The sequence below is a fragment of the Sus scrofa genome, chromosome 1, assembly GCF_000003025.6.
Source record: "Sus scrofa isolate TJ Tabasco breed Duroc chromosome 1, Sscrofa11.1, whole genome shotgun sequence".
Taxonomy (NCBI): Eukaryota; Metazoa; Chordata; class Mammalia; order Artiodactyla; family Suidae; genus Sus; species Sus scrofa.
The window spans coordinates 216465839-216478045 of NC_010443.5; the positions used below are offsets into that span (position 1 = coordinate 216465839).

General features: G+C 36.8%; 1 protein-coding gene across 5 annotated transcripts in view; it reads right to left on the reverse strand.

Annotated features, from left to right (window-relative positions):
* The window catches only part of RIC1 (RIC1 homolog, RAB6A GEF complex partner 1), a 112637-nt gene that overhangs the window by 83660 nt on the left and 16770 nt on the right, over positions 1–12207 (reverse strand). For all 5 annotated transcript variants that reach the window (XM_001924914.6, XM_013993585.2, XM_021063974.1 and 2 more), the window contains exon 2: positions 6803–6910. In XM_001924914.6, coding sequence (XP_001924949.4) covers positions 6803–6910 — 108 coding nt within the window. The remainder of the gene's footprint in view (positions 1–6802; positions 6911–12207) is intronic.

Below are 12207 nucleotides of genomic sequence, written 5' to 3' on the forward strand. Positions count from 1 at the left end.
AAGGACTTACATAGTAGAAACTACAAAATAACTGAATCTTTAATAGTTAACTCATAATCAATATATTCCACATAAGAAGCTAAGAAAATGTAAAATACTTTTGAAGAAAAAAAAGCAAAATTAGTGAAGCTTCAAAATCCAATTAAACAGATTTATGAAGTTCATTTATCTAATACCTACTCCAAGATAATATAAAAATTTTTAAGATAATTTTAAAATGAACCTTAATATCTTTTAATACAAAAGACTGCAAAGAGTGACAGCCTTACTGAATAGATAATACAAAAATACCAGTGATCTTCCTAAATCATTACTAAAAAACTAATGGTTCTTCAGAGTTCCCATCGTGGCTCAGTGGTAATGAACCCAACTGGTACCCATGAGGACACGGGTTCGATCCCTGGCCTTGCTCAGTGGGTTAACAATTCGGCCTCGCCATGAACTGGGGTGTAGGTCAGATCTGGCTCAGATGCAGCTCAGACCTGGCGTTGCTGTGGCTGTGGTGTAGGTCGGCAGCTAAAACTCCCATTCAACCCTTAGCCTGGGAACTTCTATATGCCAAGGATACAACCCAAAAAAGAAAAAAAAAATAAAATAAAAAACTAATAGTTCTCCACCTATATTATTTTTCATTATTTTACACTATAGTGCAAACAATGAAAATAAAAAATAACCTCTTCTGTAGGCAGAGGCAAATAAGTGCTGAACAAAAGCAAGACATGGCTTAAGTTAGTGTCTGGATTCAAATAAGATGGAAAGACCAGGCCCGCATTTCGAACCTCTTTCTTGTTTCAGAGTAAAACAATTACCAAAAAGTATGCTAGATGAGCCTGGAGGATGTTGTCAGTCTCCAAGATCTCTTAAGCTCTCTTGGGAGAGAATGGGTGCTGAGAGACCAAGTAGAGGAAAAGTTGTGCTTTGCCACTGCTTGAGGCTCTGGGCCAAGACCTAGAATTTCAGTTCTCTAAGTAAGCTTAAAAAGCAGAACCCTGAAAGAGCTGAATGTGACTCTTTCCAGAAGTGGACAATGACAGGGCCATCCACTTAACAGTGCTGACTCCAGCAGGCTTAGAGTAGAGGATACACTGGTGTACTGAATTTCTCCCAGACCTCATGGTCTTGAGAATTCTAGGACTATTCCACTCGGAGAAAGTGCCTGAGCGAAGGGAACAAACTAAGTCTCAAAATAAGACAAGAGTTTGCGACTTAATTTGCCTCAGTAAATGGTCCTTCAGCTGGTCTTTACTGCCAGAGACTTATGCAAAGGTCTGACCACATAAAGAGAAATGAGGAGTTCCCATCATAGCTCAGTGGTTAACGAATCCAACATGAGGTCTTGGGTTTGATCCCTGGCCTAGCTCAGTGGGTTAAGGATCCGGCATTGCTGTGAGCTGTGACGTAGGTCACAGACGTGGCTTAGATGTGGCGTTGCTGTGGCTCTGGCGTAGGCTGCCAGCTACTGCTCTGATTGGACCCCTAGCCTGGGAACCTCCATATGCTGTGGTTGTGGCCCTAGAAAAGAAAAAAAGACACAAATAAGTAAATAAATAAATAAAAATAAATAAAGAGAAATGAAAAAACTATTACGTGGCGACTGAACAACATGTTACTAAAAGCCAATGGGTTGATGATGAAATCAAAAATGAAATTTAAAAAAACCTCAAGATAAATGACAATGAAAATCAAACCATACTAAATCTATGGGACACTGCAAAAGCTGTCCTAAGAGGTAAGTTCACAACTATACAGGCCATCCTCAAAAAACAAGAAAAATTTCAAATAACCAACTTAAACTAACCACTTAAAAGAATTAGGAAAAAAGAAAAGCTTAAAGAAACTTGGAGTGGTTTAAAGACCTGGATATAAGACCTAAAACTAAAAACCTACCAGAGGAGAACATGGGCAAAACATTCTCTGACATAAATCACATCAATATTTTCTTAGATCAGTCTCCCAAGGTGAAAGAAATAAAAGCAAAAATAAATGAATGGGATCGAATCAAACTTATATAAGCTTTTGTGCAGCAAAGGAAAGACAACCTACAGACTGGGGGAAAATATCTGCAAATGATGTGGCCCAACAAGAGCTTGATTTCCAAAATATACACACAGCTCATACAACTCAATAACTGCAACAACAAAACCCCAACCCCAATCAAAAAATGGCAGACAACCTCAACAGACATTTCTCCAAATACATACAAATGGCCAATAGCCTCATGAAGAGATGCTCCACATCACTAATTATAAGAGAAATGCAAATCAAAACTACAGTAAGGTATTGCCTCACACAGGTCAGAACAGTCATGATCAAAAAAGTCTACAAGGAGTTCCGGTCGTGGCGCAGTGGTTAATGAATCCAACTAGGAACCATGAGGTTGCGGGTTCGGTCCCTGCCCTTGCTCAGTGGGTTAACGATTCGGCGTTGCCGTGAGCTGTGGTGTAGGTTGCAGACACGGCTCGGATCCCGCGTTGCTGTGGCTCTGGCGTAGGCCAGTGGCTACAGCTCCGATTGGACCCCTAGCCTGGGAACCTCCATATGCCGCGGGAGCGGCCCAAGAAATAGCAACAACAACAACAACAACAACAAAAGACAAAAAAAAAAAAAAAAAGTCTACAAATAATAAATGATGGAGAGGGTATGAAGAAAAGGGAACCTTCCTACACTGTTGGTGGGAATGTAAACTGGTGCTGCCCCTATAGAAAATATTATGGAGGTTCCTTAAAAAACTAAAAATAGAATTACCATATGATTCATCAATCCCACTCCTGGGCACATATCCAGAAAAGACAAACACTCTAATTTGAAAAGATATACACACTCCAATGTTCACAGCAGAACTTTACAACAGCCAATTATGGAAGCAACCTAAGTGTCCATCAACAGATGAATGGATAAAGATGATAGTGTATCATACATACATACATATGTACACACACATGTGCGCGCACCCACACACACAATAGAATATCATTCAGCCACAATAAAAAATGAAATGGAGTTCTCCTGTGACACAGTGGGTTAAGGATCTGGCATTGTCACTGCAGTAGCTTGGGTCACTGCTGTGGCGTGGGTTTCATCCCTGGCCTGGCATCTTTCACATGCTGTGGGTGCAGACAAAAAAACAAAATAAACAAAAAGAATGAAATAATGCCATCTGCAGCGATACAGAAGAACCTAAAGATTATGATACTGAGTGAAGTAAATCAGACAAAGAAAGACAAATACCACATGTTATCACTTACATGGGGAATCTAAAATATAATACAAGTGAACATATTTACAAAACAGAAACATATTCACAAATATAGAAAACAAAATTTATGGTTACCAAAGGGGAAAGTGGGTCGGAGGAGGGATAAATTAGGAATTTGGGATTAGTAGATACAAACTACTATATATAGAACAGATAAATAACAGGGTCCTATTGTATAAAACAGGGAACTATATTCAGTATCTTATAATAAACCATAATGGAAATATGTGAAAAAAATTACATATATAAATATATATAAATATAACACAACACTGTAAATCATACTTGAACTGAAAATAAAGTTAGTGTTTCCTATCATGAAAATTAATTGCAGGAATTCCTGTCATGGAACAGCAGGAAGGAATCCAACTAGGAACCATGAGGTTGCAGGTTCGATCCTTGGCCTTGCTCACTGGGTTAAGGATCTGGCGTTGCCATGATCTGTGGTGTAGGTCGCAGACAAGGCTCAGATTCTGCGTTTGCTGTGGCTGTGATAAATCAGTGGTTATACCTCCAACTGGACCCCTAGCCTGGGAACCTCCATATGCCATGGGTGTGGCCCTAAAAAGCAAATAAATAAATACATAAATAAATAAAAATTAAATATCAACTGCAAAGTCTCCTCTTAATGCAAGTCTATAATGTGATTTTTTACACATATTTTAAAATGTCCTTTCAAACAAGTACTCCGAAATAGTGATATCAATCCATATTTTAAACTGAATATATTCATCACTTAGTAGGTAATTATAAAGTCTAACTAGATTTCTTTTCCTATGTTTGGCCTTTTGACATGTCATCCCATTATAGAGTAGTCATTTCCAATTGAAAGTTAGGGGGAAGCCCTCCTCATTTGCACAATTAATGGATTTTGAAATACAGAAATTCCTTCTGCAATTGCATTAAGGTCTGAAAAATGCTGTTAGAACTGTAGTTTGAGCTTAGGAAAATATCTATTGCTAATTTTTATGGAAATTGAGATCGTACTTCTTCCTACCTATTGATAGCAGTAGAAGTATAAAAAGCAACCTGACATTACTTGTAATTCAAACATTTTAGTTGTCATCAAAATGGCTTAATCACGTATCAATTTCACATATAAACAGTTACACATTACAGTTTTAGACTGAATTCATTAGGAAACATTTTCAACTCTACAGAAAATCTATTTTCCAAAGTCATTCAATGTCTCCTAAGTGGTTAAAGGTGGTTCTTCAAGTTCAAAAGATTTCAATCACATACCTGAGCTAAAAAATTCACAGTCAATCTTTACCACAGACTGCTAAGCCATCAAATGGCTGTGGGCTTAGACAAGTGAGTATATACAGCTTCTATTTCTAACAAAAACTTAATATAACCATAGGTTTTTTTTTTTTAAATAATGGGTTTTATTTTTATTTATTTATTCATTTATTTTGGCCATTTCTTGGGCCATTCCCGTGGCATATGGGAGGTTCCCAGGCTAGGGATCTAATCGGAGCTGTAGCCACCAGCCTACACCAGAGCCACAGCAACGCGGGATCTGAGCCGCGTTTGCAACCTACACCACAGCTCACGGAAACGCCAGATCCTTAACCCACTGAGCAAGGGCAGGGATCGAACCTGCAACCTCATGGTTCCTAGTCGGATTCGTTAACCACTGCGCCACGACGGGAATTCCCTAACCATAGGTTTTAAATGCTTACATGTGCATAAGCTTTGTCAATATGTCCAACTAAGCCTTTTTCTGCTCCATATTTGTATCGCTATAAATTAAAACACCTTAGTGGAGTCTACGTAAGGTTGTACCGAATTAGTGTTTTCTCAACTTGTTTTAAAATTTTTCCATAAAGTTGTTTCAAACATGCTGTTCATGAGGGGTAGTTTTAGTCTGTCATTTCACTCTGCCGTGACTATTCAAATAAACAACTGAGCAGTGTTAATACTCATCAATTTATCACATGAACCAATTTATCACATGAACCATTCTGATCGAATCTTCATTTTAATTTTTAATTTTTGTGATGAAATATTTCATTTTAAATTTTCTAATGTTTCCTCCCTACTAATTACAGTGACTCAGGAATACTGTGATGACTACTTAGTTGGGTAATGTCAACTTCTATTGTATTCTTTTGGCATTGCTATAGTGTCACTGCATAATAAACACAATGTTTTACCATCTAATTCAATAATAAAATAATCCACACCCCCATATGCTTTAAAAACATGATGTATTTTTCTCTTCTTTTATTCCTTTAACATAACTGGCACTCACTAGTAATAAAGATAATATGAAATGTCACAGTATAGTGATAAGCATGGCACTTAAACACTGGATTTATAAATGCCATATAATTTATAGAACACTGAGCAGAAGAGTCAAAGAGATGAAGCACCACATAAGGTCACTGTTGGGACTACTCAGTGCAGCTGCTGTACCTTGAAAGCAGACATAGACAATACGAAAATAAGTGTTTTCATGCTTTAGCAAAAAATTATTTATGGACAATAAATTTTAAATTTCATATGATTTTCAATTGCCAAAAATAATATTCCTTTTCTATTTCGTTCAATCATTTAAATATGTAAAACTATTCTTAGTTCACGGTCCATACACAAATAGGAAGGCAAGCAGACATGGTACATAGCTGGCAGTCTACAAAGCTTTGCTTTAGAAAGTAAGGAACTGCTCAATATTTCTAATTTTATAAAGCCATTTTCAGATGACTAATCCAGTCAGCATTACATAGCATGAACAGGAGAAGGACTGAAAGCAGAGAGATAAATTAGCATAGTAATTAAGAGGACAGTAAATGGAATCTAAGTACCTAAGTTTAAAGCCCTTCTCTCCAATATACATTATCTGTGTTATCTTTAGATAAAACAATTTCTCAGATCCTCAGTATACTAATCCATGATGAAGGAAAACAATATAGCTACTTTGAAGTGTTGATTTAAAGATTAAACAGATAATACACATAATCTGGTTATAACAGTACTTACAAAGAATATGCTCAATAAATGTTTACCATTTATCACTGGTAATTCAAATTAGGTGATGATAACTGTACAAAGGATGACAATTAAAAAGTTGAAATTGAAAAGGTAAAATTAACCAGATCTAAGCACATTAACGGAACAAGGAAATACAGAAATAGACCCAAATAGATATGAGAATTTAATATGATATAAACATATAAAGTATCACTTTTATGAGACATCCTTGGGAATAAAGAGCAGTATTTAAAACATAAATTTGAGGGTACCATGTGATATAGATGAGAGCTTTAAAAACCTGGATTAGACTTCAAGGACAAAACAGAAAAGTAAGAAGAACAAAAAGAAAAGGATAGAAGCACCAGTTAGAAAAGGGAGGAAGTATAAAAGTCAAGAAAGAAGATATGGTTAGGAGTAACCTAAAGAGAAGCTTCAGTACCTCAATTCCTATCACAGAAAGTAAACATTAATGGGTATGCACAAGTGAAAGGAACTCATCCAAAGGAGTCAAATTTAAATACAATGTAATTATTTCATAAAAAACACAAAGTTGAAAATTCTACTTACTGACACAGCTATCATGGTACTATCTGGCCTCCATTCAGTTTGCTTGTAGGATCCAAACTGAGAAGATGATTTTGCAGGTTCCTTGTACGTTACAATTAACACACTAGGCTGGAAGAAAACAGTTTTATTAATATCTCATAAAAATATATATGAGTAAAATTTAAGATAACATCATGTAGTTTATTAATTCTAGAAGTATAACGAAAGGTAACATAATCTAATATTAAATCATAAGCATAAATAGTCCAAGCAAATCAACTAATAAGAACCATAAAGACAGTCTAAATAAGCCTGTATCTATTAATGAAATTGAATTGATAATAACCTTTAAAAAGACAAACAACCAGTCCTAGATGGGTTCACTAGTAGATTCTATCAAATATTAAAGAAAAAATTATGTAAATTTTATAGCCTCTCTTCCAGAAGATAAAAGCAAGAGAATACTTTTTTTTTTTTTTTTGTCTTTTTTTAGGGCCACAACCTGCTGCGTATGGAGGTTCCCAGGCTAGGGGTATAATCGGAGCTACAGCTGCAGGCCTATACCACAGCTCACAGAAACGCCGGATCCTTAACCCACTGAGCAAGGCCTGAGATCGAACCCACAACCTCATGGTTCCTAGTCAGATTCGTTTCTGCTGCGCCATGTCGGGAACTCCAAAAGCAGAGAATACTTTCTAACTCCTTCTATGAGGTCATCACCATCCTAATACTAGAACCAGAAAAAGCATTATAAGAAAATAAAATGACAGACTAGTATCGCTCAAGCACATAAATATAAAAATTACCAAGAAAATATTAGCAAATCAAATCCAACAATGTATAAAAAGAATTATATACTACAATCTAGTGGGATTTACTACAGGTCTGTAAGATTGGTTCAATATTTGAAAATCAATTCATGTAATCCATCACAACAACAGACTAAAAGAAGAAAAAAACCACACAAACCTATCAATAGTTGCAGAAAAAGAATTTGACAAAACCCAACACACATCCATGACGTAAACTCTCAGCAAACCACCAACATAGGGGAACTTCTTCAACCTGACAAAGAACATCTACAAAAACCTATAGCTAGCATCATACTTGCTGGAATTAAACAGAAGCTTTCCTGATAAAAGATCAGAAACAAGTTAAGGATATCCCCTCGCCCCTTCCCATTTCAAAAATCATACTGGGAGTTCTAGCTAATGCAGTAACACAATGAAAAGGAAATAAAAAATATACAAATTGAGAAGAAACGTAATTGTCTTCATTCTTAGACAACATGTCTGCCTATACTAAAAATCAGAAAAAAATGAACCAAAAAAAAAAAAAACTGGTAGAAATTATAAGTGATTACAGTAAGGTTGTAGGATAGAATGTTAATGTATGGAAATCATTTGCTTTCCTATGTATCAGCAATGAACAAGTGGAGTTAGCAAACAAAAAATATTTAGATATAAATTCAAAATGTGTATAAGATCTATGTGAAGAAAAATACAAACTTTTAATAAGCAAAATCAAAAAAGGATAAATAAATGAAGATATTCCTCGTCTCTGAATACATCTTCCAGTTCTCTGAAGATGTTCCATTCTCAGCTTGATCTACAGAGTCAACACAATCCCAATCAAATCACAGCAAATTATTTTACAGATATTGACAAATGGATTCTAAAGTTTATATGGAAAGGCAAAAGACCCAGAATAGCCAACTCAATACTGAAGGAAATGAACCAAGTCAACAGATTGATACTACTCAACTTCAAGATGTACTATAAAGAGACAGTAATAAAGACAGTGCGGTTCTGGCAAAAGAATAGAAAACAGATCAATGAAACAGAATAAAGACCCCACAAACAGATACACATAAATATATTCAAGTGACATTTGACAAAGGAGCATAGGTAAAACAACAAGAACATTAACAGTCTTTTCAACAAATGATGTTGAAACAACCGGACATCCACTTTCTGGCACTACAAGAAGCTCCATAGGATCATGGTTTGCATGTTTTTACAAACAGAAACTTATGCGAATACACGTGTGGTTCATTCTATCCTTCTTCTTTACTTGGAACTTTTTTCTGACAGTGAGAAATCAGGCTATCATTTTACACCACTAATTTAGTTCTTTGTTTAACCCTATTACATGTATATAGTATTTTGGAATTGCTAACTATATTCCTATAAAAAACAAATTTACCAAATAGAATACAGTTTTTATAGATAACTTCATTTACTTTAGCCTTAGAATAACCAGTTACAATGCCATTTTCCAAAGTTACATAGGTTATCCCCTTAAAAAGCTTTTTTTAATCTCTAAAAGTGAAATTCAAAAGTTTCTGAAGGGCTAACAAAGTTCCAAACACATTAAAACTGCTAGACATTGGCTGTTTGTACTTCAAATACCAATTACAAGTTAAAAACAAATACCGAGGGTGGGGAGTGACATTAGCAAAATGTCAGAATAAGAAATCCTAGACTCTCTTTCCCTCTACAACAATTCACAGAAATATCCCCTTATGTGAGAAATACAGAAACTAAAGGCACCTCAATGCTGGATAAACGTGAGATCAAATTCATTAAAACTAGGAGGGAAATTCAGGACACCTTCTCAACACAATTCTGACCACCAATACACTGCCATACAATGACGGTGAAACCCTCCACCTCCCAGCTCATCCCTGTGGAGTAAACTGGTGATCTGTGTGTCATATGCCCTAACTTTTCTACAAGGGCTCCCCAGAGGACAGACTTCTATCTTGCCAGTCTTAAAGCACTGTCAGAATCAGCATAATCTAGCTACCTGGGGGAGAAAAGAGTCAGGAGCTTGGACTGATGGTCACCATAGCTCCTCTCTGCAGCTTAGCACAGAGTTAGCAGAGAAAAAATTCCAGTTCTCAGCTTCTCCCTGGGAAAAGAAAGAGTTGGTTCATATATCCAAAATCCTGATTTCTATGGGGGCTACTTAAAGGAATGGGTTCGGTCTTACCTGCCTCAGAGTGCTGACAGGATCTGAAAAAAATCTAGTTGCCTGAGGGCTCGTGAACCCAGAGAAAGAGGTTTGGGCAGGCAGCTGCCACAGCCCCTTCCCTTGGCAAAGCACAGAGCAAGCAGACAACCATAGGGAGTTAAAGAATTAGTCCACAACTCCAATGCCCCAAATTTTCTGGGGGCTGCCCAAAAGAGTTGATCTGTCTTGGCTTCCACTGGACATTGATGAGACCTTACATGATTTAGCCACCAGGGAGCTAATGTGAACGGAGACCAAGGTTTGGGCTGGCGATTCCCAATATTCCTCACCAAGCTCAGCACAGAGCATGTGGATGAAAAAAACAACAGTTCTCAAAATCTCCCTTAGGAGGGAAAGAATTAGATATAATACCTCATAATCTAATTTTTCTGGAGGACACCTGAGAATGGCTTCAGTCTCACTTGTTTTGGTGCTCTGAGGGGATCCAGCATAACCTAGACCAGGGGCTGCAAGAACAAAGTTAGCATGTTGGACTAGCATAAGGTTTTGAATACAATCAGAATCTCTGGCTGAGCAGACTAGTACAGATCTTCTACTGTATGAGCCCAGTTCATGAAGACTGAAGAAGTAGCCGCTTTGTCATTAATGCACAGCAACCAACAAAGGGAGTCAAGGAAGATGAACCAACAGGCAAATATGCTCCAAAGGAAAGAAGATAAATCTCTAAAAAAAGACCCTAACAAAATAGATAGATGGTTTACTAGATCGGTAATTCAAAATAACCATCATAAAGATGGTCACTGAGGTCAGGAGAAAAAAAAAAAATACAAGAACAAAGTGAGAATTTCAACAAAGATATGTATGTGAAAAATGCTCAATGTAAACACAAATCAAAGCCATGATATGAGGTACCACCTCACACCTGTCACAATGGCCATGCCAAAAAAAAAAAAAAAAAAAAAAAACACTGAAGACACAAGTGTTGGTGAAGATCTGAAGAAACTAGAACCCTTGCACACTGTTGTTGAAAATATAATATGGGTCAGCGAATATGGAAATCCTAAAAAAAAATAAAAATAGAAACAACTATAAGATTCAGCAATCCTCCGAGTATTCATCCAAAAAACTGAAATCAAAATCTGGAAGATATATTGGCCCTCCCATATTCTCTGAAGAACTATTAACAACCACCATGGGAACAAAAAAATTCCTACTTAAGACATGAGTAACATATCGCTTCTTATAACGACATCAGCCCAACTCTCAGGCAGAATATGGCTTGGACAACCAGAAACTAAAGGGGGAGAAGAATAGCAGATTGGCTAGAAGTGGACAAAGGGAACTTTCTGGAGTGATGAAAATGAGAATCCTGATTGGAATAGTCATTTTATCACTGTATACACCTGATTTACAGTGTAAATCAGCCCACTAAAAATTTGCTAAAGCTCTGTAGCAAAGAAACCTCTTCAACTTTAACACAGTATTTTCGCAGCTGATTTGGTCTCCAACCCTTTAAACAAGCAATGACCAGTTCTACAAAACCTACTTTGGTATATATCCACCATGGAAGCCACCAGCCATATGTTATTGAAGTTTTTAATTTATTAAGAATTTAGTAGGGAATTCCCAATGTGGCTCAGTGGTTAACGAATCCGACTAGGAACCATGAGGTTGCAGGTTCGATCCCTGTCCTTGCTCAATGGGTTAAGGATCCGGCGTTGCGGTGAGCTGTGGTGCAGGTCTCAGATTCGGCTTGGATCCTGCGTTGCTGTGGTTCTGGCGTAGGCGGCGGCTACAGCTCCGATTAGACCCTAGCCTGGGAACCTCCATATGCCGCAGGTGCGGCCCAAGAAACAGTAAAAAGACAAAAAAAAAAAAAAAAAGAATTTAGTAAATTAAAATCAGTTCCTTACACTAGACTCATTTCAAGTGCCTATGTGACTAGTATGTACCGTATTGGATTGTGCAGATGTAAAACATTTCTCAAGTTGTAAAAAGCTTGGCTGGATAACCTTAGTACAGACACAGAGTCACAGGATGTTTTTATTTACTCTTAGTACCCAACTTCTCAATTATTATGGAGCATTACAAAGACAGAATGCTACGGATATAATCATGCCCCCACCCGAAGATAAGTTAAAGTCCTAACCCCCAGTACCAGAAAGCACTTTTTATACAGAAAGATTCATGCATAACTTACATCTGCATTGTCATGTGTCATAACGAAATATCTGATAGACTTCTTTAGACATACATGTTTTTAGAAAAAGAAGCATTTCTCTAAGGAGTAAAATTTCCTCCTAAAAAGGATTTTTTCATAGAGTCAACAATTTTAACTGCATTGTTTTCTACTATTTATAGAGTCAGAATAGTACTTACTAATGTCTATGCAAAATATAAGTCACTAGAGAGGTGAGACTGAAGACTGCTAGTTATCTCCTTATGTAAAA